This window comes from Somniosus microcephalus, chromosome 8 (assembly GCF_052327205.1).
Source record: "Somniosus microcephalus isolate GS21.2 chromosome 8, FLI_Smic_1.0, whole genome shotgun sequence".
Classification (NCBI taxonomy): Eukaryota; Metazoa; Chordata; class Chondrichthyes; order Squaliformes; family Somniosidae; genus Somniosus; species Somniosus microcephalus.
In genome coordinates this window covers 62208372-62235472 of record NC_140994.1, presented here as the reverse complement: position 1 = coordinate 62235472, position 27101 = coordinate 62208372, and the positions used below count along the sequence as shown (strand labels likewise).

Genomic DNA, 27101 nt, shown 5'->3' with positions numbered 1-27101 from the left:
TTTCAGCAATCGCCGCAATCTTCTCTGGATTTGGCTTGACTCCCTCTGGTGTATAAATCATACCGAAGAATTGGCATTCCTTGACTTTAACTATGCACTTATCTGCATTTAACTTGATGCCAGCCTTCCTGGTACTCTCCATGGCCTCATGTAGGTGCATGAGATGGTCTCTTTCATCTGCTCCATAGATCTGAATATCATCAGCTATTCCTATAGCTCCTTCACAGCCTCTGTATGTCTCGTCTATTTTCTGTTGAAAGATATCTTGACTGACCTTTAGCCTGAATGGTAGCCGCAGGAATTTGTAACGCCCAAATGGTGTGTTGAATGTTGTCAGTGTTGTTGATTCCTCATCCAACTTCACGTTCCAATATCCATTTCTGGCATCTAGTTTTGAGAAAACCTTGGCTCCTGCCAGTGATGGCGTAATCTCCTCTAGCGTTGGGGTGGGATAGTGGTCCCTCTTTATCGCCTGGTTTAGATCTTTGGGGTCCAAACATATTCTGAGACGCCCGTTTGGCTTTTCTCGTACCACAATTGAGTTTACCCAGTCTGTGGGTTCAGTGACCTTTACGATCACTCCCTTTTCTTCCATCTCCTTTAGCTCTCTTTCAAGCTTTGTCTTCAGCTCGATGGGTACTTTTCGTGGAGCATGGATAACAGGCTTTACCTCTGGATCGATGGTGATGGAAACATCCCACTGTATCATCGAAACATCCCGGATACATGTCCATCAAGTCTTTTTTACTCTTGATTTGTGGGCGGTTCTCCAGTGGGGTGTTGCTGTCTATCTTCAGTGGCGTTTCCATCAGCTCGTGATGCACTGAGATCAATCTCAACTTCTCGCAGCTGTTTAATCCCAGGATCGCAGTTGATCTTTTATGTGTCCCTTTGATAAAGGTTATTCTGAGTTGTTTAATCTCACTCCCCCCGTATGCTGTCAGCGTGACATTACTTGCCTTTAAACAACCATTTTTCGGGTAGCCATCTTCTCTCAGGTTTTTGGGAAAGATCTGCTGGTACAGTCTCAATGGGAGAATGTTTCTCTGAGCCCCTGTGTCCAGCTTCAACTTTAAGTTGATGGTTTTGGGCCGACCTTTGACTTTTTTTTAATTTGGATGATGGTGTGCAATTCTCTCCTCGGAGTATTTTCTGCTCTGGACATCTCGTGAAGCTGTATCTTTATGGTTTCAATGTTTAGTGCATTGTCATGATCATCATCATCATCCTGCTCATCCATGGCATGGATATTGTGTTTCTTTCTCTGGTTCTGCTGTCCGCCTTTGTTTTTGATGTATGTTCCTTCTTTCCTCATTCTACACCTCTTTTCCCAGTGGTTTAGTTTGCCACATGCATTGCAGCTTGTTCCATATGCTGGACATTTCCTCTTGTCTGTGTAATCGTGCAGTCTTCCACAATTTCTGCATATGTTTCCCCCGTTGTCATGTGCATGTCTTTGTGTGTTGTACTTTTCTCTCACTGCATCCACTCTGTTGTCTGTCTCAGAAGCCGTCCACATGTCAGCCGTTGGAGAAATCAGCGTTTTCATTTGCTGCTTCATGAGCTCTCGCAGTATCTACAGCCTCTGTTATTCCGAGCTTTTCTTTTCCTATCAGGGCTTTTTGTACCTCTACATGCGCTGACCCCCATATTAGCTGGTCCACAAGCCTTTCTTCCATTTCCTTAAATTTACACTTGCTGGCTTCATTTCTCAGCCTTGTCAGGAAATTGTCAGCTGTTTCACCGGGTTCCTGTCTTAGACTCTGAAATTTGTATCTGTGTATACGGTGATTGGATTTAGGCTCTAGATGGTTGCTGAATTTATCAAAAATTGTCGCAGGGTTTTCCTTTTCCTCTTCAGTCAAACTCCAGCTATTATACAAATCTAGACCTTTTTCTCCTGTCCACAACAGAATGTAACTAACCTTTTCCTCGTTGGTAGCGCCCTTCAGGAAGCTTTTGAATGTAAGCTCACATTTCTGTTTGAACTTGCGGAATGTTTCTACTATATCGTCGGCTTCCCAGTTCATGAGGGGTTGCATTTGCACAGTTGTCATTTTAGTTTCCCGTACGATTCACTCTCAAATCACCGCAGACATCGGCACTCACAATCAGCTCATAAAATCACTTCGTCTTATTCGTAGTTCGTATAGCACAATTTTGTACTCACTTATATCGCTGCCACCATGTTGTGTCTCCTTGTGTTCTTATACTATAAATAATACAGACACTTTTAGCTCGTTTTAGTTACTGCTTTTACTAGCTGTATCCTTGCCTTGTTTCTCTGCTGCCGCATGGTGTGGAGTGATACAAGATGTCCGACGCTGCACTGTGCACTGCCCGTGCACAGTGTGCCACATAGCAATATAACTATACCATACCAAAGTAGTTCCATACCAAAGTAGTTCCATTTAACGATGTGATACTATAACAATGTAACAGAGTGGAAAAGCCTTTTTGAAACTTAGTGTGTATATTTGTTTTGGAAAGATGCTACTACAAATGATGCATATAAATTCAAGTTCTTTCTTCAGGTATGCTAATCATAGCATATTCATTTACGCAAATGATTTTGTTTATAAAATAGATTTACTTTTATAATCTAAAGTACTGTTACACAGCCAAAGTGCTGTATCATTGCTATTTTAAAGGTAGTATATTTAAAAAGAAAAAAGACTTGTATTTATACAGCATCTTTCACGGCCACCGGACGTCCCAAAGCGCTTTACTGCCAATGAAATACTTTTTGAAGTCTAGTCACTGTTGTAATGTAGGAAACACAGCCGCCAATTTGCGCACAGCAATCTCCCACAACAGCAGTGTGATACTGACCAGATAATCTGTTTTATTGATATTGATTGGGGGATAAATATTGGCCAGGGCACACAGAACATTTAATTCTTTTCCAGTTTCTTTCATCTATATATATAAATCGGTACTTCTGTCATTCTGTCTTTCTGTCTATCTGTCTGTCATCGCGTGTGCGTTGCGGGTATGCACTCGAAAGTTACAGGGCGTACCTACGCGCGCATTACCTCCAAAGAAAGCTTACGCTTCCGAGACGGTTTTAAGCGTATTTACGTTTCGGCCGGGCTAAAGTTGCGCCCGCGGTATCCCAAAAACCTTCAACATTCCGCTCATTAGCATCTCATTATCCGCTCATTAGCGACAGAGTGACCTCGAGCTCGACCAATCGTACGCCGGGCCAATCGGTGCGCGTGTGGCCGGGCTTTATCGTTCTGAACCGAGGTGAGTCGCCGCCATCTTGATTCCAAACTTTTCCTTTTTCCCGCTTTCTGCGTCTTAAAAAAAAACGTTGCTTTTAAAACACATATTGTTTTTTTAAAAAATGATTTAGAAAGTAATTAACTTATCTAATCTCATTAATTTTCCTACCTTTCCCCGTTTTTCCAGGTAGGCCTAGAAGCCTCGGCGTCTCCTCCGCACACACGCCCGAGCTAGGCACCTCCCGGCCCCACTCGAAGGCTGGAGGGCCGAGCCTCAGCCCAGCGCCGCTAGGGTGCGCGCGCAGCAGGAGCTGAGACGTCTCTCTCTGCCGGGGCTTGCTGAGCGTCCAGCGTTACCCTGGCAATGGGCGCAATCGGCGGTCTTCACCTCGGGGGGAGGGGGGGCGGCCGCGACCCTCGGGGGGGGGGGGCTGCGCACGCAGCAGGAGCAGCTGAGACGCGGCGTCTCTCTCTCTGGCTTGGTCAGTGTCACGGTTGCCCTGGCAACCGGGCCCGCCAGCCGAGAGAGACGCCGCGTCTCAGCTCCTGCTGCGCGCGTAATCGGCGGTCTTCACCTCCGGGGGGGGGGGGGGGGGGCGACCCTCGGGGGGGGGGGTCGCGACCCTCGAGGGCCGCGACCCTCGGGGGTGGGCGCCCGCCGCCCTCCCTCCCCTCCGCCCTCCATCCCCCCTCCCCTCCCCCGCCCTCCCTCCCTTCCTCCCGCCCTCCCTCCCCCTCCCCCCCGCCCTCCCTTCCCCTGCCCTCCCTTCCCCCCCCTCCCTCCCTCCCCCTCCCCTGCCCTCCCTTCCCCTCCCCCCCTCCCCCCTCCCCCGCCCTCCCCTCCCCTCCCTCTCTTCCCCCCAGTCGCTCTCTCTCTTCCCCCCCAGTCGCTCTCTCTCTTCCCCCCAGTCGCTCTCTCTCTCTCTTCCAACAACAACATGCCCTCGAAAAAGCCTCGGCACCGCCGGGCACTTCAGCTAGTACTGCATACACTAAGATAAAAGTCCTTTCAACAGAGTAATGCATGATGAGCTGAATATTGATTATGAATGCCAGTGGCTGCTATAGTGAACCCATGTAATGGTAATAGGAATGGAAAGCAACTAATACCAACCAAGTTAATCATTGCCTTTATAAATCTACTTACAAAGCCATTTTCAGCGACGTAGGTTGGCAGCCCACTCGCAAGGGACCAATGATCTGCAAGGGGGGACCTTCAAGTTTAAAATGAAGGCAAAGTTATGACTTGTTAGTGCCTTTCTAATAAAATATGCTTTACCGGTTTGTAAAAAGCTGGTAGTACTTACGGGATGACTTTGATTTCCTCTTTCCCAGCCAGCAAATAATCAATGATCTTATAAAAGATGACTTCCTGCACAATTTGAGAGACAGTTGTTTGTTAGTAATACACATGATGTATTTCAGGGATTGAATATGAACTGATGATGATACACGTGTATAAACTTACTCTGCCATCTGGGGTTTTGGGGCCTTTGTAAGGGGGGACGTCTCCCAGCAGGATTGGCCATTCATCAAAGAACTCCTAAGATATACATAGTATTTCATTAGATCTTATTTAATCAAACAAAGCATAATCATATGTTTTAATTGTGGATGACATTTTTAAATAACAATCAAAAGAAAGATGTATAATTGTAACAGATAGCTCAACTACCTTTTGCTTGGTCATATCTAGAAGAGCAACTGAATATCTTTCGACATTTAAAGAAATTTGAACTGTGTACAAAGCTTTGTGAAACTGGCGTTCAATGTCTGTAAGTTCTTCAAACACCTTGTTGGCAGACCGCAATAGGATCTGTTGATGGGAAGCAAAGAGACATTTACAGAACACACAGGAAAAATGCATTTTATCACACTAAATCTGGTAATTACATCTTGGTTCATACAGTATCGATAGATTGAAGTATGAAGGGATTTGTACAGACTTAGATGGCTCTTTACAGTGAGGGCATTTAGATTGTTGGGAGTAAGGCATAGTCATATGGGTACAACAGGAAGCAGGAGTATGTGGGAACATAGGAACAGGAGTAGGCCATTCAGCCCCTCGAGTCTGTTCTGCCATTCAATTAGATCATAGCTGATCTGCACCTCAACCCCATTTTCCTGCCTTTGATCCATATTTTTTTTAAATTTGTTTATGGGATCTGGGCGTTGCTGGCAAGGCCAGCATTTATTACCCTACCCTAATTGCCCGTGAGAAGGTGGTGGTGAGCCGCCGCCTTGAACTGCTGCAGTCCGTGCGGTGAAGGTACTCCCACAGTGCCGTTAGGGAGGGAGTTCCAGAATTTTGACCCAGCGACGATGAAGGATCGGCAATATACTTCTAAGTCAGATGGTGTGTGACTTGGAGGGGAATTTGGTGGTGTTCCCACGCGCCTGCTGCCCTTGCCCTTCTAGGTGGAAGAGGTCACGGGTTTGGGAGGTGCTGCCAAAAAAGCCTTGGTGAGTTGCTGCAGTGCATCTTGTAGCTGATACACACTGCAGCCACGGTACACTGGTGGTGGAGGGAGTGAATGTTTAAGGTGGTGGATGGGATGCCAATCAAGCGGGCTGCTTTGTCCTGGATGGTGTCAAGCTTCTTGAGTGTTGTTGGAGCTGCATTCATCCAGGCAAATGGAGAGTATTCCATCACACTCCTTACTTGTGCCTTGTAGATGGTGGAAAGGCTTTGGGGAGTCTGGAGGTGAGACACTCGCCGCAGAATACCTAGTCTCTGACCTGCTCTTGTAGCCACGGTATTTATGTGGTTGGTTCAGTTAAGTTTCTGGTCAATGGTGACCCCCCAGGATGTTGATGGTGGGGGATTCGGTGATGGTAATGCCGTTGAATGTCATGGGGAGGTGGTTAGATGCTTGCTTGTTGGAGATAGTCATTGCCTGGCATTTCTGTGGCACGAATGTTATCTGTCACTTATCAGCCCAAGCCTGAACATCGTCCAGGTCTCGTTGCATGCGGGCATGGACTGCTTCATTATCTGAGGCATTGTGAATGGCACTGAACACTGTGCAGTCATCAGCGAACATCCCCATTTCTGACCTTATGATGGAGGGAAGGTCATTGATGAAGCAGTTGAAGGTGGTTGGGCCTAGGACACTGCCCTGAGGAACTCCTGCAGCGATGTCCTGGGGCTGTGATGATTGAACTTCAACAACCACAACCATCTTCCTTTGTGCTAGATATGACTCCAACCAGTGGAGCATTTCCCCCCCGATTCCCATTGAACTCAGTTTTACTAGGGCTCCTTGATGCCACACTCGGTCAAATGCTGCCTTGATGTCAAGGGCAGTCACTCTCACCTCACCTCTGGAATTCAGCTCCTTTGTCCATGTTTGGACCAAGGCTGTAATGAGGTCGGGAGCCGAGTGGTCTAGCGGAACCCAAACTGGGTATCAGTGAGCAGGTTATTGGTAAGTGCCGCTTGATAGCACTGTCGATGACACCTTCCATCACTTTGCTGATGATTGAGAGTAGACTGATGGGGCGGTAATTGGCTGGGTTGGATTTGTCCTGATTTTTGTGGACAGGACATACCTGGGCAGTTTTCCACATTGTCGGATAGATGCCAGTGTTGTAGCTATACTGGAACAGCTTGGCTAGAGGCGCGGCTAGTGTAGTGTATGTAACCGCTCCACCTTTAAGAGAACCGTTCCACCTTTAAGAGAACTATTTTAAGAGTTGCACTACTTTATCTTGGCTGCTGTATACTGTAATACCGGTGGTGACCACACCGGTATATAAGTGCTGTGTAAGGATTTATTGGGCAGTTCCACCCTGACCTTCAACTAGTAAAGACCTGTTAAAATTTACTCTTGTGGTCTGTGTAATAATTCTCATTATAACACACAGACTTAACAGTGGCGACGAGTACAATCTTACCCTGCGGCAGAGATACATCCAAGGCAGTTTAACGGGCGTCGAGAAGAGGCATCCGCCCTCATCATTCTGCTGAGAAAAGACTCGGGTCTGCAGAGCAAAGGAAGAATTCTGACACGAAGCCTTCCATCAGCAACAGGCAGTGATCATCCCTTCTATCACGGTGGTGGGTAAGCCGATCAGCGACGAGCAGCAAGTCGGCCACGTTGACTGTGAGTAGGGGAGAAAATAAAAAAAACGGAGGATATAAGGGCGGAGAACTCGACCACGGCTGGGGAAAAGAGCCGGACAGAAATCGGGGCCAGAGGCGCTGAGACTGGGGCAGTGTAAGGCACGGAAGCCGCGGTGAATGCAAATGCAGCCGGTGTGAGAGACCGGGCTACAAGCGGGCTGGGAGACGCAACAGCGTCGAGAGAGAGCTCGACCGCGACCGATGAAAAAGGCCGGGCAGCTACCGAGGCCGCAAGGCGCAGCGACCGGGACAGCGTAAGGCGCGGGAGAAAATAGCGGGCTGGGAGACGCAACAGCGTCGAGAGAGAGCTCGACCGCGACCGGTGAAAAAGGCCGGGCAGCTACCGAGGCCGCGAGGCGCAGCGACCGGGTCAGCGTAAGGCGCGGGAGAAAATTTTTTAAAAACCGCGGAGAACTCAGCCGCAGCCGGGGGAAAGGACCGGACTGCAAGAGGGGCTGGGAGGCACGATTTGAAAACCGCTGGGGAGGGCGAACGCAGCAATATGGCAATCGCCATTACAGCCAGCGGGGGAGAAAGGCAAACGCGGGAAGCCGCCATTTTAGTAGGCGGGGAAGAAGACAAGCGCGGGAGCAAACGCGGGAAGCCGCCATTTTAGTAGGCGGGGAAGAAGACAAGCGCGGGAAACCGCCATTTAAAAAAAAAAAGTTAAAGAAAAATTTCTTCTTGTTCCTCAAGAAGATTGCAAGGATGCCTAAGCGTGGTAACATCAACGATTTCGATCCCGATGTTGAAGATTGGGCCACGTATGTAGAACGCATAGAGATATATTGTAAGGCAAATAAAATATCAAATGAAGATAAAGCATTAACCTTACTAAACTCAATGGGTGCGAAGACATACGGGCTATTGAAGCATCTTCTATCACCAGCTAAACCGGCGGATCAGACTTTCGCTAATATTGTTGCTGTCCTGAAGGATCATTTGAACCCCACACCGCTGATGTTAGCGGAACGATTTAAATTTTATGTGAGAACGCAACTGAAAGAGGAAAGCAACGCGGAGTACTTAATTGAACTGCGTAAGCTAGCGAAATACTGTCAGTTTGGGGAAGGACTGACAGAGGCACTGAGAGACAAATTCGTGTGCGGATTGTCGAAAGAAGGAACACAAAAGCGGCTACTTGAAGAGAATGATCTTACACTTGATGAGGCTGTCTCTATTGCAGCATCGCACGAAGCCGCAGCGAGAGGCACTGCGGAAATGCAGTTGAAGGCAGCGGTACTCAGCGTAGATCAAATGGCTTTGGGTACAACAAAATGTTATCGTTGTGGGAAGACAACACACGATCAGAACCAATGCTGGTTTAAAAACCAGGAATGTAGAAAATGTGGCAAGCTTGGTCACATAGCTAAAGTATGCCGGTCAGGAAAGAAGACCAGCAACAAAAAGTCACCGCAGGAAAAGTGCAGCAAGGTACACAAGGTGGCTGAGAAGAGTTCGGATGAACAGAATTCAGATTCAGACTCCAACAGCAAGGAACTGGGTAGTCTGAGAATTCACAATGTGAGTAAGGAAGCTGACCGACAAACTATCTGGGTCACCCTGCAGATAGCAGGAGTCCAAGTGAAGATGGAATTGGACACCGGATCGGCGTTGACGGTCATGAATAAGCAAGATTACAAAAGGTTATTCACACATATTCCCCTACGGGATACGGAGATAGTATTAAAGACATACACGGGGCAAAGAGTATACCCCATCGGAAGGATAAAAGTCAAGGTGGTACACAAGGGCAAAGAACACCAAGGAATGGACATATATGTACTACCTGAGGGAGGTCCACCACTTCTGGGACGGGAGTGGATCAGGACAATAAATATGGACTGGCACCCCCTAAAAGCAATAACGGGAGATTCCGGAAAAAGAAAAGATGTCAAACCTGCACGATTGTCCAGAATATTGGATGAGGGCATATGCAGCAGTGACAGTTACAAAGCAGAGAGTGAGAACTCGGTGAAGACAATCAGCTCAGACCCTGGAACTGATGATGGTAAGACCAGCCCATGTGCAAAAGACAAGTCTAAAATGGACTTGCAGACTAATGATGGAAAAACGAAGGAGTGTATAAATGCTTCAGGAGAGAACAAAGTATCAGAACAGAATTCCACTGAACAACAACAACATAGTTTGACAGAGAATTCTGAGTCTGTCCAGTCTACAGACATGCACATTTCTGAGGAACACCGGGCTCGAACTCAACTCAATTTCAAACTACAACAGCAATTAGAACAAATGAGTCGCCGTTTTGAGCAAGAGATGAATGCAAAGAAAAAGTTCTTTGACACAGAGTGGGAGAATCTGGAAAGACAGCAGAAGCAGCTGATTGAGAAAATGGAACAGGAACACACAAACCGTCTGCGCGATGAGGCCAAACGAATCAAAGCTGAGCAAGAAAGGGAATATGTCGAATTCATCGATCAGTTGAAAGCTAAGAAGAAAGAGCACCCTTTTGTGAGCAGTGTCAGCAGTAATAAGCCACTCAGGGAATTGGTGGCAGAGGCAAAACCTGAAGATGCTGCAGAGATCAAGTTTGTTGCTGAAAGCGCTACTTCCAGAGCTTTGCTTCGAATTAAAGAATTGCCAGTTAAAATTGTGAAACCCTTAAGAGAGAAGATTGGCATGGAGAAACATCGTGTCATTTTCGAATGCAAGGTTTCCAGGTCAAATGCTGCTGTCAAGTGGTATTACAAAGACAAAGAGATTCATCCCAGTAATAAATATGAGATTGTGAGTGAAGATGTGTACAGGAAGCTCGTTATTAATAATGTCGCTTTTGAAGATGAAGGCAACTACATGTGCGATGCCATAGATGACCAAAGCACAGCAAAGTTATATGTAGAAGAGCAATCAATTGCCATCATTAAACCCATATGTGATGTGGAAGTGACAGAGCCAAGTGACGCCATTCTTGAGTGTGAGCTTTCAGTTGCTGACGTGAAGCCTCCAAAATGGATACTAAATGGTGAAATTCTTCATGCTTCTGAAGATGTGGACATTGAGCATTGTGGCACTATTCATCGTCTCACTCTGAAAAAAACAATTTGTAAGATGACCGGCTTGCTGCAGTTTATTGCAGGGAAATCAAAATCTAAGGCGAGGCTGACTATTAAAGAGCCTCCGTCAAAGGTAGTCAAAGAACTACAGAACATTACAGTGGAAGAGAAGCATTCTGCTACTTTGAGCTGTGAGTTTACACCTACTCCCAAGATGGTCAGATGGTACAAAGACCAGAGCTTAATCGAATCTTCTGACCGATACAAATTTAAACAAAATAAGAATGTGATAGAACTTACCATTAAAAATCTCATACCCAAAGACTCTGGTGAATATAGCTGCAAATCAAGTAATGCACAGACCACAGCCACACTCATAGTTGAAGCTCCAAAAATAGAAATAATAAAACATTTGGAGGACGTAGATACTGAGGAGGACAGCAATCTAGTATATTCATGTGAGTTGTCCCAGGATGATGACTCATCTGAACCATTATCACCCCTACCAGGTCACGCACGTGGTCCCTCCGAACTGAGCCAAATCAGTCTGGACGCAGAAAAACTTCCCAAGGTACTCGAGCCTTTAGAAGTCAACAATGCTGGTTCTGAAGTTACGAAAATTCAAGCTGTTAAGCCCAGTGAAGGACTATTAGATGAGTCACCCCAGCAACGAAAACCTACTACACCACCGAAAACGACGACACCACCGAGGCGTTATCCGGACCGAGTCAGGAGGCGCAGGAGGCGCCGCCTCAGCGACTGAATCTGTGAACTGTTTTTACATGAAGTTGTGTATATATGTTATGATGTTATGTTTAATGGGAAATATATACTGTTAAGCTAAAAAGGGAGGATTGTAGTGTATGTAACCGTTCCACCTTTAAGAGAACCGTTCCACCTTTAAGAGAACTATTTTAAGAGTTGCACTACTTTATCTTGGCTGCTGTATACTGTAATACCGGTGGTGACCACACCGGTATATAAGTGCTGTGTAAGGATTTATTGGGCAGTTCCGCCCTGACCTTCAACTAGTAAAGACCTGTTAAAATTTACTCTTGTGGTCTGTGTAATAATTCTCATTATAACACACAGACTTAACAGCTAGTTCTGGAGCACAAGTCTTCAGCACGATAGCCGGGATGTTGCCAGGGCCCATAGCCTTTGCTGTATCCAGTGCACTCACCCGTTTCTTGATATCATGTGGAGTGAATCGAATTGGCTGAAGACTGGCTTCTGTGATGGTGAGGACCTCGGGAGGAGGCCGATATGGATCATCCACTCGGCACTTCTGGTTGAAGATGGTTGCAAACGTTTCGGCCTTGTCTTTTGCACTCACGTGCTAGGTGCCACCATCATTGAGGATGGGGATATTCATGGAGCCTTCTCCTCCCGTTAGTTGTTTAATGGTCCACCACCATTCACGACTGGATGTGGCAAGACTGCAGAGCTTTGATCTGATCTGTTGATTGTGGGATCACTTAGCCCTGTCTATAGCATGCTGCTTTCGTTTTTTAGTATGCATGTAGTTTTGTGTTGCAGCTTCCCCAGGTTGGCACCTCATTTTTAGGTACTCCTGGTGCTGCTCCTGGCATCCTCTTCTGCACTCCTTATTGAACTAGGGTTGGTCCCCTGGCTTGATGGTAATGGTAGAGTGAAGGGATATGCCGGGCCATGAGGTTACAGATTGTGGTGGAATACAATTCTGCTGCTGCTGCTGATGGCCCACAGCACCTCATGGATGCCCAGTTTTGAGCTGCTAGATCTGTTCTGAATATATCCCATTTAGCACGGTGGTAGTGCCACACAACACGATAGAGGGTGTCCTCAGTGTGAAGACTGGACTTCGTCTCCACAATGACTGTGCGGTGGTCACTGCTACCAATACTGTCTCGGCCAGTGGTGGTGCTACCGAGCCACTCTTGGTGCTGGACATTGAAGTCCCCCACCCAGAGTACATTCTGTGCCCTTGCTACCCTCAGTGCTTCTTCCAAGTGGTGTTCAACATGGAGGAGTACTGATTCATCAGCTGAGGGAGGGCAGTAGGTGGTAATCAGCAGAAGGTTCCCTTGCCCATGTTTGACCTGAAGCCATGAGACTTCATGGTCTGGAGTAAATGTTGAGGACTCCCAGGGCCACTCCATCCCGACTGTATATCACTGTGCCACCACCCCTGGTGGGTCTGTCCTGCCGGTGGGACAGGACATACTCAGGGATGGTGATGGAGGAGTTTGGGACATTGGCTGAAAGGTATGATTCTGTGAGTATGACTATGTCAGGCTGTTGCTTGACTAGTCTGTGGGACATAGAAACATAGAAAATAGGAGCAGGAGTAGGCCATTCGGCCCCTCGAGCCTGCTCCGCCATTTAATGAGATCATGGCTGATCATCCAAATTCAGTACCCTGTTCCTGTCTTCTCTCCATATCCCTTGATCCCTTTAGCCTTAAGAAATATATCCAACTCCTTCTTGAATATATTTAATGAATTGGCCTCTACTGCCTTCCTTGGCAGAGAATTCCACAGGTTCACCACTCTCTGGGTAAAGAAATTCCTCCTCATCTCTGTCCTAAATGGCTTACCCCTTATCCTTAGACTGTGACCCCTGGTTCTGGACTCTCCGACCATCAGGAACATCCTTCCAGCATCTAGTCTGTCTAGTCCTGTTAGAATTTTATAAGTTTCGATGAGATCCCCTCTCATTCTTCTAAACTCCAGCGAGTACAAGCCCACTCGACCCAATCTCTCCTCATACGTCATTCCTGCCATCAGCCTGGTGAATCTTCGCTGCACTCCTTCCATGGCAAGTACATCCTTCCTCAGATAAGGCGACCAAAACTGCACACAATACTCAAGATGTGGTCTCACCAAGGCCCTGTACAACTGCAGCAAGACATCCTTGTTCCTGCACTCAAACCCTCTCGCTACGAAGGCTAACATACCATTTGCCTTCTTAACCGCATGCTGCACCTGCGTGCTTACTTTCAGTGACTGGTGCACAAGGACGCCCAGGTCTCGTTGCACTTCCCCTTCTCCCAATCTATTGCCATTCAGATAATAATCTGCCTTCCTGTTTTTGACACCAAAGTGGATAACCTCGCATTTATCCACGTTATATTGCATCTGCCATGCTTCTGCCCAATCACCCAACCTGCCTAAATCATACTGGAGTTTCTCAGCATCCTCCTCACGGCACACACGCCCACCCAGCTTTGTGTCATCTGCAAACTTGGAGATATTACATCTAGTTCCCTCGTCCACATCATTAATATATATTGTGAATAGCTGGGGTCCAAGGACCGATCCCAGCTCTCCCAATTTTGGCACAAGTCCGCAGATGTTTGTGAGGAGGACTTTGCAGGATCAACTGGGCGGGGTGTGCCATTGCCGTGTCCTTAGCTGGTGCCGAGTGGTCCCTCGTTTCCAGTTTCATTCTTATTATTGTGTTTTGTAGCAGTTTGTTACAACTGAGTGGCTTGTCAGGCCAGTTCAGGGGGCAGTTAAGAGGCAACCACATTGCTGTGGGTCTGGAGTCACATATAGGCCAGACCAGGTAAGGATGGCAGATTTCCTTCCCTAAAGGACATTAGTGAGCCAGATGAGTTCTTACAACAATCTGATAGTTTCATGGTTACCATTACTGATACTAGGTTTTTTTTATTCCAGATTTATTTAATTAACTGAATTTAAACTCCCCAGCTGCTGTGGTGGGATTTGAACTCACGTCTCTCTGGATCATTAGTCCAGGCCTCTGGATTACTCACCCAGTGATATTACCACTGCGCTACTGGTCCATATCCTGCGATATCCTTACCCAACAAAAATCTATCGATCTCAAGTCTTGTAAATTAGAAGTAAGAATCTATCTTCCATTGAAAGGTGATGGTGCTGCTCTGGTTGTTATGCTCTCCATGGAATTTAGAGTTAGGTTTAGGATCTTTTTGCCATTGTCTCTATGTATCTGACTAGTCAGCCTTTACACCATTCATAGGAAAGAATATAGGGTTGCAGAGGTTAGGGGTGATAGGAGGAATCTAATTGAGTGGGCCCAGAAAGGGATCACCTGATATTTCTCCAGTTCTGGTTGTAGCCTATTCAGATTGATATATATGAAGAATTTAATCTAGATGTTTATTGTGGCGCAGTCCTGTATTCTGTCATACCTGCATCACCATCTTGAACAATGGGCTAGCTAGTGGGATATGGTGTTGGGTGCAACAAGTGCGGTATTATGGTTTCACATGGTGCAAAAAGCAATCGTGAATCTCTTTAGTGGAAGATACAAGGAGCATCCATCCTAAATATTGATTCATAGTGGTATCTGCAAGTTCTGGTGAATGCCAACTTTAGCCTGGACACAGTCCTTTGGGACTGCCCTGAGAAGCAACAACAAACACCTTGGTCTTTCTCTTCTTTCTTCAATGATAACAAAGTCCTAATGCAGGTTAAGATTGTAGTGTATAAGGTATGTGTCCAAACAGTTTTCCTCATAGTTCAGAACTCCTAGGCATTCAATAGAAAAACTTCCTTCAGGACATGTAAAAATCCAAGACCAAGTTGTGAGGTGAATTTGTAACAGAAAGGGAAAACAATTGTACAGAAGGAGGGTTTCATTCTACACCGACCTGTCACTGAACGCCCTTCAGGTGGGGTCAGCTTCACATCGAGCACATCTCTTTACCAAAGCCTCTGAATGATCTGAATTAAGCAGATGAGTAAACCTAATATGCAACGTGGGCCTTGGACATCTGGAATATCGAGGTGATCAGCATCTTGCAAGCTGTTCTGCGTAATTCTTTCCACTATACTGCAGGTAGACTTTTGACAAACCGCTGATGAGGAAACTCTGAGATTTGGGGTGAAAGCTTCTGGAAGGCATTACCAGGAGACTGGGAAAAGAAAGAAAGGCTTGCATTTATATAGCGCCTTTCATGACCACCGGACGTCTCAAAGCGCTTTACAGCCAATGAAGTATTTTTGAAGTGGAGTCACTGTTGTAATGTGGGTATGAGAAGATGTCCTCATATATCCAGCCTTCATGCCTATAATGATTGGCTTGTAGAGGCAAGCAGTTGTGGCTGAAGCTCTGCACCTGCCGCTGGTACAACCACCATTCAATAGGGTGTGGTGTGTACCTGTGCTGTGGTCAGGTGGATAGTGGCAGTGCATAACACATTTTATGGTGAACTGCGCTGTTCACCATGTCACTTACAAGGAGCTCCTGGTACCGACTACTCCCCTTCAAGCTTATCAGTTGTGTAATGACCAACTGGTGATTACTCTGCTTGGGGCAGGGAGAGTAGCTCCGAGATGACATGCCTGGCAACAGACGATCAGAACGGAATCAACTCTCTGTGGCAGGTTTGGTAATCTGATGCCCGAACAGGAAAGTCTGCAGTAAGGCGAAGCACGATGAATGATTGACCAGCCAGTCTGGCTCCCTAATGGGACCTAGAGAGGTAGACTTTGCATTGGGAACTGGCACTCCTGCCACTCAACACCAAACAACCCTGCAAGAGAGTACCCCAATGGTTAGGCTGCTCACCACCTGAGACAAATGGGCAGAGCGATCACTGAATAATGAAAGTGATCATGCTTATTTGTACGTTTAATGATTTGATAGAGGACAGTGTTGCAAACTTGCATTGAAAATCAAGTGAGGAAGTTTCTTTTGATTCTTGAGCAATATGAATTGAGAACAATGGATACCTGGAAATGATTACATGGTGGTTGTTATAAATCTCATCATTCATCAAGAAACTACTCGTGAAATAACGCTGGACGGCCAGCTGGTGGTGCCGTCCAAGGAGTATAAATACTCGGGCGTGGGCCCAGCTTGCCAGGGACATTTTGTAAGACAAGGAACTAGTGAAGTACAACTAGACCTCCATGTTCTGAAACAAGTTGATTAAAGCCTTATTTTATGCTCAAACCAAGTGCATAGTGAGTTTTATTACGTCAATTTAATCAACTTGATATCGACTCCACGCTTTGGGAACAGCCAGCTACGACTTGAACCGTAGAAGGGAACTCAGACAAGTAATCGATCCATCATGGAGAAACTACTCAGACCCGCCCATCTTGACCTGGACCCGAATTCACGTACCTTTAGCAACTTTCTTGAGGAGTGTGATGAGAATGTTCCTAACAAGTTACGAATGCTTGCTAATTATGTATCCCCTCATGTGTTTGATTATATCAAAGACTGTGTAGATATGACGCCGCTATCCAAATACTACAACAGCTATATGTCAAGTCCCAGATGAAATTTTTGCTCGGCATCTACTGGCCACAACTCGACAATAACCCGGGGACTCACTTGACGAATTCCTTCAGAAACTTCGCAGGCTCAGCAAGGATTGTAATCTTAAAGCTGTTACAGCTGAGCAGTACCAGGAGGAGTTAATTTGTGATTCCTTTATTAATGGGATTGCGTCTCCCTTCATACGTCAGTGGCCTGTTGGAGAATAAAATCCTCAAGTTACAGGCTGCCGATGACCAGGCATGTTCTCTGGACTTAGCAAAGAGGAATGCAGATACCTATCTTTCACCACGTGCATGGGCTGCTGCTATCATTTTTAGTGACTCTTTCGATAGGCCTCGGGCGGAAGCCCTCACGGATGATGACTCCAACCCGGCTGATGACAACCCCACCCTAGAAACCTTCACTGATGATGACCCTGCCCTAGCGGCATCTTGGCAATCTGGAAGGAAGTGTTTCTTCTGTGGAGGTATGTTCCAATATAGGAAATTTTGTCCTGCTCGTAAGGTGACCTGCAATCATTGCAGCAAGAAAGATCACTTTTCTAAGGTATGCCAGTCAAGAGCCGCTTTTAGTAAGAAAGGCCACTTTTCTAAGGTATACCGGTCGAGAGCTCCTGTTAGTTTTGCAGCTACTATCTATAAAACTGCTCCTCCCCCAAGAGCCACTACTAAGGTTACAGCTGCAATCTATAAAACTGCTCCTCCCCCAAGAACCACTACTAAGGTTACAGCTGTTAAGGGTAAAACTGCCCCTCCTCCCATCACAGCTGTTTTTCCCCAAAGTCTCTCCCATGCAGACACGAAGGTTTCGGTAAATGGACACATTTTGAGTGCACTAATCGACTCATGCAGCTCTGACAGCATCATTAGTGAGCGGGCTGTCAGTAAGTTAAAACTGCGTATTTACATAAGAACATAAGAAATAGGAGCAGGAGTAGGCCAATCGGCCCCTCGAGCCTGCTCCGCCATTCAATAAGATCATGGCTGATCTGATCCTAACCGCCAATCCACTATCACAGAACCATCTCCTGAATCTAACAGAATTAGACACACGAAATAGGAGCAGGATCAGGCTACACGGCCCCTGGGCCCATTCCGCTACCCACAGGGCCATGACCGATCCGAACCTAGACTCATGTCCAAATTCCTGCCCGCTCCCCGTAACCCTTAATTCCCTTTACTTCTAGGAAACTGTCTATTCCTGTTTTAAATTTATGTAATGATGTAGCTTCTACAGCTTTTTGGGGCAGCATATTCCATGGACCTACCACCCTCTGAGTGAAGTAGTTCCTCCTCATCTCAGTTTTGAAAGAGCAGCCCCTTATTCTAAGACTATGTCCCCTAGTTCTAGTTTCACCCATCATCGGGAACATCTTACCCCCATCCACCCGATCCAACCCCTTCACAATCTTATATGTTTCAATAAGATCGCCTCTCATTCTTCTGAACTCCAATGAGTAGAGCCCCAATCTACTCAACCTCTCCTCATATGTCCATCCCCTCATCCCCGGGATTAACCGAGTGAACCTTCTTTGTACTGACTCGAGAGCAAGTATGTCCTTTCTTAAGTATGGACACCAAAACTGTACGCAGTATTCCAGGTGCGGTCTCACCAATACCTTGTACAACTGAAGCAATACCTCCCTATTTTTATATTCTATCCCCCTAGCAATGGAAGCCAACATTCCATTGGCCTTCTTAATCACTTGCTGCACCTGCATACTAACCTTTTGAGTTTCGTGCACGAGGACCCCCAGATCCCTTTGTACTTCAGTACTTTCCAGTTTCTTGCCATTAAGATAACTTGCTCTACGATTTTTCCTGCCAAAGTGCATAACCTCACACTTTCCAGTATTGTATTCCATCTGCCAAATCTCTGCCCACTTACTTAGCCTGTCTATGTCCCCTTGCAGGTTTTTTATGTCCTCCTCACTCACTACTTTCCCTCCCATCTTAGTATCATCTGCAAACTTTGATATGTTACACTCGGTCCCCTCAGACAGGGAAATTGCAATGGCTCTGACGACACTGACCACCAATTCTTCCGGCTTTTGTCTTGTTGACCTTATTCTCAATGGCCGCACTTATTTCTCCACCTGGCTCGGGGTGCTCAAGAACCTATGCAGTGATGTGCTCCTGGGACAGGATTTCCAGAAACAACACAAAAGACTCACTTTCGAGTTTGGCAGGTCAAAGCCGGAGCTTACTATTTCTAAAGTACCGTTTTGTGCGCTTTCGGCGGCTTCGCTCGACGAGCCCTCCTTGTTTGCCAATCTTTCACCCCGATGTAAGCCCATAGTCACTAAATCACGACGTTTCAGCCAAGATGATCGATCCTTTATTGAGACAGAAATCTCTCGCCTTCCAGCTGACGGTATCATTGAGCCATGTTCATCTTCCTGGCGGGCTCAAGTCGTCGTTGTTAAAAATCCTCTGAAGCAACACAAGAAACGTCTTTGCATCAATTACTCGCAAACTATTAACCAGTATACTGACCTGGATGCCTACCCACAATCACGCATCGATGACATGGTCAATAACCTTGCCAACTACAAGATATTTTCAACTTTTCATTTAAAGAGCGCATATCATCAAGTACCGTTAAAGGACTCTAACAAAAAGTATACGGCCTTTGAGGCCAATGGTCGGCTTTACCAGTTTTGTCGCCTTCCATTTGGGGTCACCAATGGGGTGGCCGTCTTTCAATGGGCAATGGATAGCCTAGTCAAACAGGAGAACTTAACAGACACTTTTCCATATCTGGATAATATCACCATTGCTGGTCATGACCAGAAGGAGCATGATGCCAACCTCCAGAAATTTTTTGATGTTCTCCGTCGTCGCAACTTAACCTTAAATGAGTCCAAATCTGTGAAATCAGTACCATCAGTCAACATCCTTGGCTACTGGGTGGGCAACGGTGTCATCAAACTGGATCCAGAGCGACTTCGTCCGCTTCAGGAGCTCCCTCCCCCTACGAATCTCGGCTCTCTTCGTCGGGCACTCGGCATGTTCGCCTATTATGCGAAATGGATACCCCACTTCTCCGACAAGATCCAGCCCCTGCTTCACGCAATGTCATTTCCATTGGAGGCAATGGCTATTTCAGCTTTCAACCTCCTCAAGCGACAACTGGAAAAAGCCACGCTTCGTTCCATTGATGAAAATCTTCCTTTCGTGGTCGAGTACGATGCATCGGATGTGGCGATCTCTGCTACCTTGAATCAAGGTGGTCGACCCGTTGCATTTCTGTCCAGAACTTTGCAGGGTAGCGAGCTCCATTATCCTCCTGTCGAGAAGGAGGCTACAGCCATCATCAAAGCGGTACGTAAATGAGTCATTTTCTCGCTCGTCGCCATTTCACACTTATAACCGATCAGCGCTCCGTGGTCTTTCTACTGGATAACCGAAAACGCACTAAGATCAAGAATAACAAAATACAACTCTGGAGGATGGAATTGGCCGCCTTTGGATACACCATACATTATCGACCCGGCAAAGAGAATGTGGCCCCGGATACCCTCACGCGGGCATTCTGCTCTTCTATGTCAACTTCGACACTGGCGGATCTTCATACTGACTTATGCCATCCTGGCATTACCCATATGTTGCACTTTGTGCGATCTAAAAATCTCCCATTTTCCTACGGAAGATGTGAAAAGAACGTGCTCCTCTTGTAGAATTTGTGCGGAATTTAAACCGCAATTCTTCCGTCCGTCGGATGGCTCGCTCATACACGCTACACAGCCTATGCAGCGACTCAGCATTGACGTTAAAGGGACATTGCCTTCCTCAACGCGAAACACCTACTTACTGACTATGGTGGATGAATATTCACGCTTTCCCTTTGCTTTCCCCTGTCCCAATATGCTTACTTCCACAGTGATCAAATGCCTTGATCAAGTCTTTTCCCTTTGCGGTACGGCCAATTTCATCCACTCTGATCGGGGGTCCCTCCTTCATGTCAAGTGAACTCAAAAGTTATCTCTCCCAACGGGGAATCGCCACAAGTAAAACGACACCATACCATCCCATTGGTAACAGACAGGTTGAGAGATACAACGCTATCATTTGGAATGCTGTTCATCTTGTGCTGAGGTCACGCAACCTACCAGACCAGCAGTGGGACACTATGCTCCCTGATGTGTTGCATTCCATCAGGTCTCTCCTTTCTACGTCTACCAATGTCACACCTCATGAGCGATTCTTCAGCTTCCAGCGTCGCTCCACCCATGGGACGTCTCTACCGTCATGGTTGGCAGCTCCCGGCCCCGTGCTGCTCTGAAGATTCGTCCGATCATCTAAAAACGATCCTCTCATCGACGAGGTAGAACTCACGGACGTCAACCCCACATACGCGCACGTGCGGTACCCTGATGGTCGGGAGTCCACCGTTTCGCTCCGGGACCTGGCTCCCTGTCTAGCCGGTTCCACGGGGATGATGCCGACACTCTGCGCTCCCCCGAAGATGACGCCCTACCTGGGACGTCGAGAGATCTGCCAGCTGCCCCACCGAATCCACTCGGGGAGCCGAGCGCTCCCCATGGGATGGCCACCCGAGGCCAGGACGCCGGTCAATTCCTGGCTATCCAACAGGATGAAGCCAGTTCTGCGCCTGTGGGGACCCACACCTGGAGTCACGATCTCCGCAGCCTCCCTCGGGTCGATCAGAGCAACACGGGCCCTGTCGATTCACCGGTACGGATCAAGTGGCCCAGGGACCAAGACACGGTCCAGGGAGACATGCCTTCTAGCCATAAACAAAAATCTAAAAGACTGCGGCTATTCGTGGTCCGCCTAATCCGCTAAGAGGAAGTCGTCAGACTTCCAAATCTTTTAGGCAAGAAGAATGTTATAAATCTCATCATTCATCAAGAAACTACTCATGAAATAACGCTGGACAGCCAGCTGGTGGTGCCGTCCAAGGAGTATAAATACTCGGGCGTGGGCCCAGCTTGACGGACATTTTGTAAGACAAGGAGCTAGTGGAATACAACTAGGCCTCCATGTTCTGAAACAAGTTGATTAAAGCCTTGCTTTATGCTCAAACCAAGTGCGTAGTGAGTTTTATTACGTCAGTGGTTATGTCATATCATTTTCAGTTTGCATTATCAACTGCAAGAGAGAAGCTTCAGGAGTTATAACTCACCTGGACACACCCCGGGGAAAGATTTTCTCTTGCAGCCCTTCCTATGCTACTGATTTCATTATTGTTCAGATTAGCACATTCTCAATCGTGTAGATTAACATTAAAATGTAATGTATGAGCATCAGAGAAAGAATCAAGTTTAATGAGAATTTATTTTAATTTAATAAAATATTACCTGGAACCGTCACAATTCCACATTGTAGAGGTAATTCACGTGAGAGAATTTCAGTGCTAAAGATGCAAAATTAAGATATTTTGTAAAAACCTAGGAATATAAAATGTGTAGATAGGTTATCAGTCAATAGATTTGCTTTTCCTTAAACGTGTACAAAAATCTCAGACAGTTATCTCTATTTACCTCTTGGTCTTCCTTTGTGAACTGTGGTTCACCAATTTTGTTGATCACCATCAGGACTGCTAATACCTCCTTCCCCTGCACCATTGGAGCAGCTAGCATGTTCAAGGTCGTGTAGCCAGTCTGTTTATCAACAAATTCAGAAAAATGGGCATCGTAGGACAGAACCACAGAGTCACATTTCCGTTTGTCTCCAAGACATGTTATAGGCCATTTTTACAATAATAGTGTCCTCGTATTTAGATGTCTAAGTAAACGTTCATGTACTCCATTTAATTATAATTCTATATTTTAGGAAAACCAGGATTCTCCCTCCATTCATGATGTTCAATATTGCAATTTCTCCTTTTTATAATTCTGGGGGGAAATGAGGGATGTGATAAATCGAACAGAAATTGTTATTTTTTTTTACTATGATAATAGTTGAACTGCATTCTATGAAATCTCTATTACAAGCTTGCACACATCCACTTGCCAGTTAAAAATAGGAAAAGTCAGTCTGTCGAAGTTTGGAAGAGACGTGCTATGCAGGTAGGAGCGGGGTGAGACGTTAATGGTAAATTTATTTAATCAAGACAATCTGGCAAAGCCACACCCGCCTGCATCCACTGTGGGATGTAGCAAAACTTCATGAAAACAGTTATTGTTGATTGGAAAACCCTCTGGATTATCTCAAACGGAAATAAAGCCCTTGATTTGGATTTTCTGTCACCGCGTCGTCATAATTTCGCCAAAACCCTGTTTACACGCATCAATGGGTTTTCTGTCATACTTCCAGTTAAATTATGGTGCGCAGTGGCTGAAGATTCAAGGAAATTCAAGGCTACAGTAACAGATTTTGGATGCACTGGCCAGTCAATACTCATTAGTGTGACTGTCTTTCAATAGCTAGAGTTACAGAGGAGCCTCTACTATTCGCCAAAGTACAAAGCCCACCCCGTGCATAACGGAAATTGGCAGATCATTGAAAGTTCCCCATGGTCATTTTAACTTTCGCCGATAGTCTAAAACAGGTGATTTTTGAGGGGTGACGCGTTGTATGCCACGCTCGATTTTCTTTTCCATTGAAGTCAATGCAAAACAAAATCGGGGCGTGGTGTATAATAGGCGGACTATCCGATACCGCCTGTTTTACATCATCGCCGAGTGTTAAAATTACCCGCTTTGTTCTCGCATATATGGTATAGCGACCCATTAGGCACAGGAATAAAGACATGCGCAAAACAATTAACAAAACAAACATGTAATTTTGATGTCTGGCACAGTACAGTTCCACAAAAATTCTGGCAGATAATCAGGAAGGTAGATAATTGGAATATGGGTAATGCAGATACCGGTGCATTAGCAAACACCAGGATCAGAGACCAAATGCTTCAGGGGCTAGTGTGTTCCCACCAGAGAAGCTATTTTGTACGTTCTGACCACAAATTGTGAGGACAAGGCAAGTCCTGAGAAATGCATATCTGTGTGATCCCTCTTGATCATTCCCTTAATCAGCCTTAAGTTTAGAAGGATTTCCCATCATTGTCTTGATTTAGCAGTAAGTGGTTGAAAGTCGATAGCTGTAGTGTTTAACTTAGTAACATATGGAACTACTCTTAGTGATGTAAACAAGTTATAAAGACCTGTTTGGTCCATGCATATAACTATTACAGTAATTATATCATGTATGATTATTTATCTAGCTACGCACATATACACTATCCATGCACCTACACTACCCATGCACATACACTAAACAGGCACATACACTACCCATGTACCTACCATCCCCATGTAAATAAACTAAAATGCACATGCTAAACATACATATATAATTATGCATATATTACCCATGAACATATGCTATTCATGTACATACACTACCCATGTAGTTACACTACCCATGCACATATACTACCCATATATACACATGTACATACACTGCCCACATATATATTCTATTCATGTACATATACTTTGCATGCAGTTACACTACCTATTTGCACATACACTACCTGTGCACATACACTACCAATGTACATATGCTATCCATGAAAATATACTACCCATACACATACCTACCCAACCATATACACTACCCACGCACATACGCTACTTTCATAAAATTTAGGAACTTCAATGGCTTGTAAGAAAGGGTTGGGAAGAGTGATCATAGCATGGTAGAATTTCAAATTCAGTTTGAGTGTGAGAAAGCTAGGTCTCAAACTAGTGTCCTGAACTTAAATAAAGGTAATTACAAAGGTATGAAGGCAGACTTGGTTAAAGTGGACTGGGAAAATATATTACAGTGCAAGGCTATAATCATGGGAGATTTTAATCTTCATATTGATTGGACAAAGCAAATTGGAAAGGTAGACTTGAGGAAGAGTTCTTAGAATGTATACGGGATGGTTTCTTGGAACAATACATTGTGGAACCAGCCAGGGAGCAGAATATTTTAGATCTGGTAATGTGTAACAAGGCTGGGTTAATTAATGATCTCGAAGTGAAGGATCCTCTTTGGAAGAGTGATCATAGCATGGTAGAATTTCAAATTCAGTTTGAGGGTGAGAAAGCTAGGTCTCAAACTAGTGTCCTGAACTTAAATAAAGGTAATTACAAAGGTATGAAGACAGACTTGGTTAAAGTGGACTGGGAAAATATATTACAGGGTAAGACTGTGGAAAAGCGGTGGCAAACATTTAAGGAGATATTTCATAACTATCAGCAAAGATATATTCCAGTGAGAAAGCAAGACTCTAAGAGAAGGATGAACCATCCGTGGCTAACTAAGGAAGTAAAGGATGGTATCAAATTGAAAACAAAGGCATACAATGTTGCGAAGAATAGTGGAAGGCCAGAGGATTGGGAAATTTTTAAAAAGCAGCAGAGGACGACTAAAGAAATGATGAGGAGAGAGAAGATAGCTTATGAGAGTAAGCTAGCAAGAAATATAAAAACAGACAGTAAGAGCTTCTACAGGTATATCAAAAGGAAGAGAGTAGCTAAAGTAAACGTTGATCCCCTAGAGGATGAGTCTGGGGAGTCAATAATGGGAAACAGGGAAATGACGGAGACTTTGAACAAATATTTCACGGTAGAAGACACTAAAAGCATCCCAATAATGGATAATCAAGGGGCTATTGGGATGGGGGGCAACTTAAAACAATCACTATCACTAGAGAGAAAGTACTTGGTAAACTAATGGGACTAAAGTAGACAAGTCCCCTGGACCTGATGGCCTGCATCCTACCATCTTAAAAGAGGTGGCTGCAGAGATAGTGGATGCATTGGTTGTAATCTACCAAAATTCCCTGGATTCTGGAACAGTCCCAGCAGACTGGAAAACCGCAACTGTAACGCCCCTATTTAAGAAAGGAGGGAGACAGAAAGCAGGCAACTATAGACCAGTTAGCCTAACATCTGTCATTGGGAAAATGCTGGAGTCCATCATTAAGGAAGTGGTAGCAGGACATTTAGAAAATCATAATATAGTCAAGCAGAGTCAGCATGGTTTTATGAAGTGAAGTAAGCCCCCAAAGTGCGGACCAAGTGATATACAAGGTCGACGTCACCGGCTTGTTGTAAGAAAGACAGACCAATTAATTGAAGTCACAACGGTTTATTCAGGCCTGGGGAGAACCTTTCAGATTGCTGTCTGAATCCGACTCCACCGATATCCTAGCAACGTTCACAATTATGCAAAAATCAAACCCCTGCCCTAGGGGCGGTGGAAAGCTTATCAGCATATACAGAGTTATAGCTAAATGGCAATTATAAACCGTAACATTTAATCCTTCCTGCCACCTACAAACTCGCAGTTCTGTTATTAGTTGGTCCTGTCACTTTCTGTGACTGGGGCCTCATAATTACTTTACAACCGTCCAGTTGTCTCTGACCAGGTGGTTTGCTTGTTACATGTTTTCTTTAAGATAACAGTCCTCGTTAAATCTCTGCAAAGCACAGATTCTGACCTTGTCTTGGGTTGCTTCTGCAAAGCAAGCACATCCTGATTAGCCCCACCATACTTTGATGTAATGGAACCCTGTTGTGAGTTTACAACAAACGAATTCTTCGATATGTTATCTTGTATATGTGCTGCCTCGCCTGGCCGAGCAGCAATCCTCCCCAATCTTCCCACGAGTTGCTCTGCAGTTTAATTTCTCAGCATTTGAAGTCACTTAATCATGTTTTTAAAGCTTAGCTGGGTAAATGCAATATACAGACCCATATATCGTTTAACTCAGGGTATGAATTAACTCATTACCTCCACTTTGTACATTGGTACTACATTATACATATTCTAACATAAAAATTAAAGTATAATAGTAATTTGGTTACTTCAGTCCCCCCTTATGGCCCATTGGTCACTTTGACCCAATATGGCCAATATGCTATATTTTAAGATTGTTTGCTATGTGTACCGTCACCCTGGTGGTACCGAGCCAGGGTGTCTAGTACTCATACTTCCGCAATCCTAAACACAGTTTTCATAATAATTCTTCTCACGCCCTACCCCTTGTTTGTTGGTGGTTAGCAACAGTGTTTCTTTAAGTCTTAAAATTTCCTTTGTTTCCTGCCGTAATTTCTTCCAAGCTTCCTCTTCCTCTAACTTAGGAATTGCCTTGGGCTCTGGTATGACATAAGTTTCAACCTCTTTATTAAGTCCCATATTATCAAGTGACCAGGTTTTCGTTTCCTGTGGTCTTAGTGGGTGTATATATTGGTGTCCTATCTGTGTAGATATCTTTGGATCAAAACAAAAGTTTGGTTGGGGAATGGGACAAGTCAGATCTTGATATTCATATTTCTGTTCAGTTGTGGTGACACAAAATGTCCCATTGTTCTTTGGTGCTACCCTTGTTCGGTGTATCCCCCTTGGGTGTACTTGGTGTTTTTTGTAAATCCGCACTCGGATGTGTCTCCCTCGGTGGGGGGGGGGGGTGTGCACGCCCTTGTCCTTCCCTTGTGGTGGCACCCCGTCCATT

At 45.5% G+C, this 27101-nt stretch overlaps 1 protein-coding gene across 1 annotated transcript in view; it reads right to left on the bottom strand.

Annotated features, from left to right (window-relative positions):
- pde6c (phosphodiesterase 6C, cGMP-specific, cone, alpha prime) overlaps window positions 1-27101 on the bottom strand; it is a 65040-nt gene that overhangs the window by 25744 nt on the left and 12195 nt on the right. Inside the window, 7 exon segments of the mRNA XM_085996137.1 lie at window positions 4219-4289; window positions 4375-4441; window positions 4535-4599; window positions 4696-4770; window positions 4903-5043; window positions 21952-22041; window positions 22135-22287. Coding sequence (XP_085852263.1) covers window positions 4219-4289; window positions 4375-4441; window positions 4535-4599; window positions 4696-4770; window positions 4903-5043; window positions 21952-22041; window positions 22135-22287 — 662 coding nt within the window.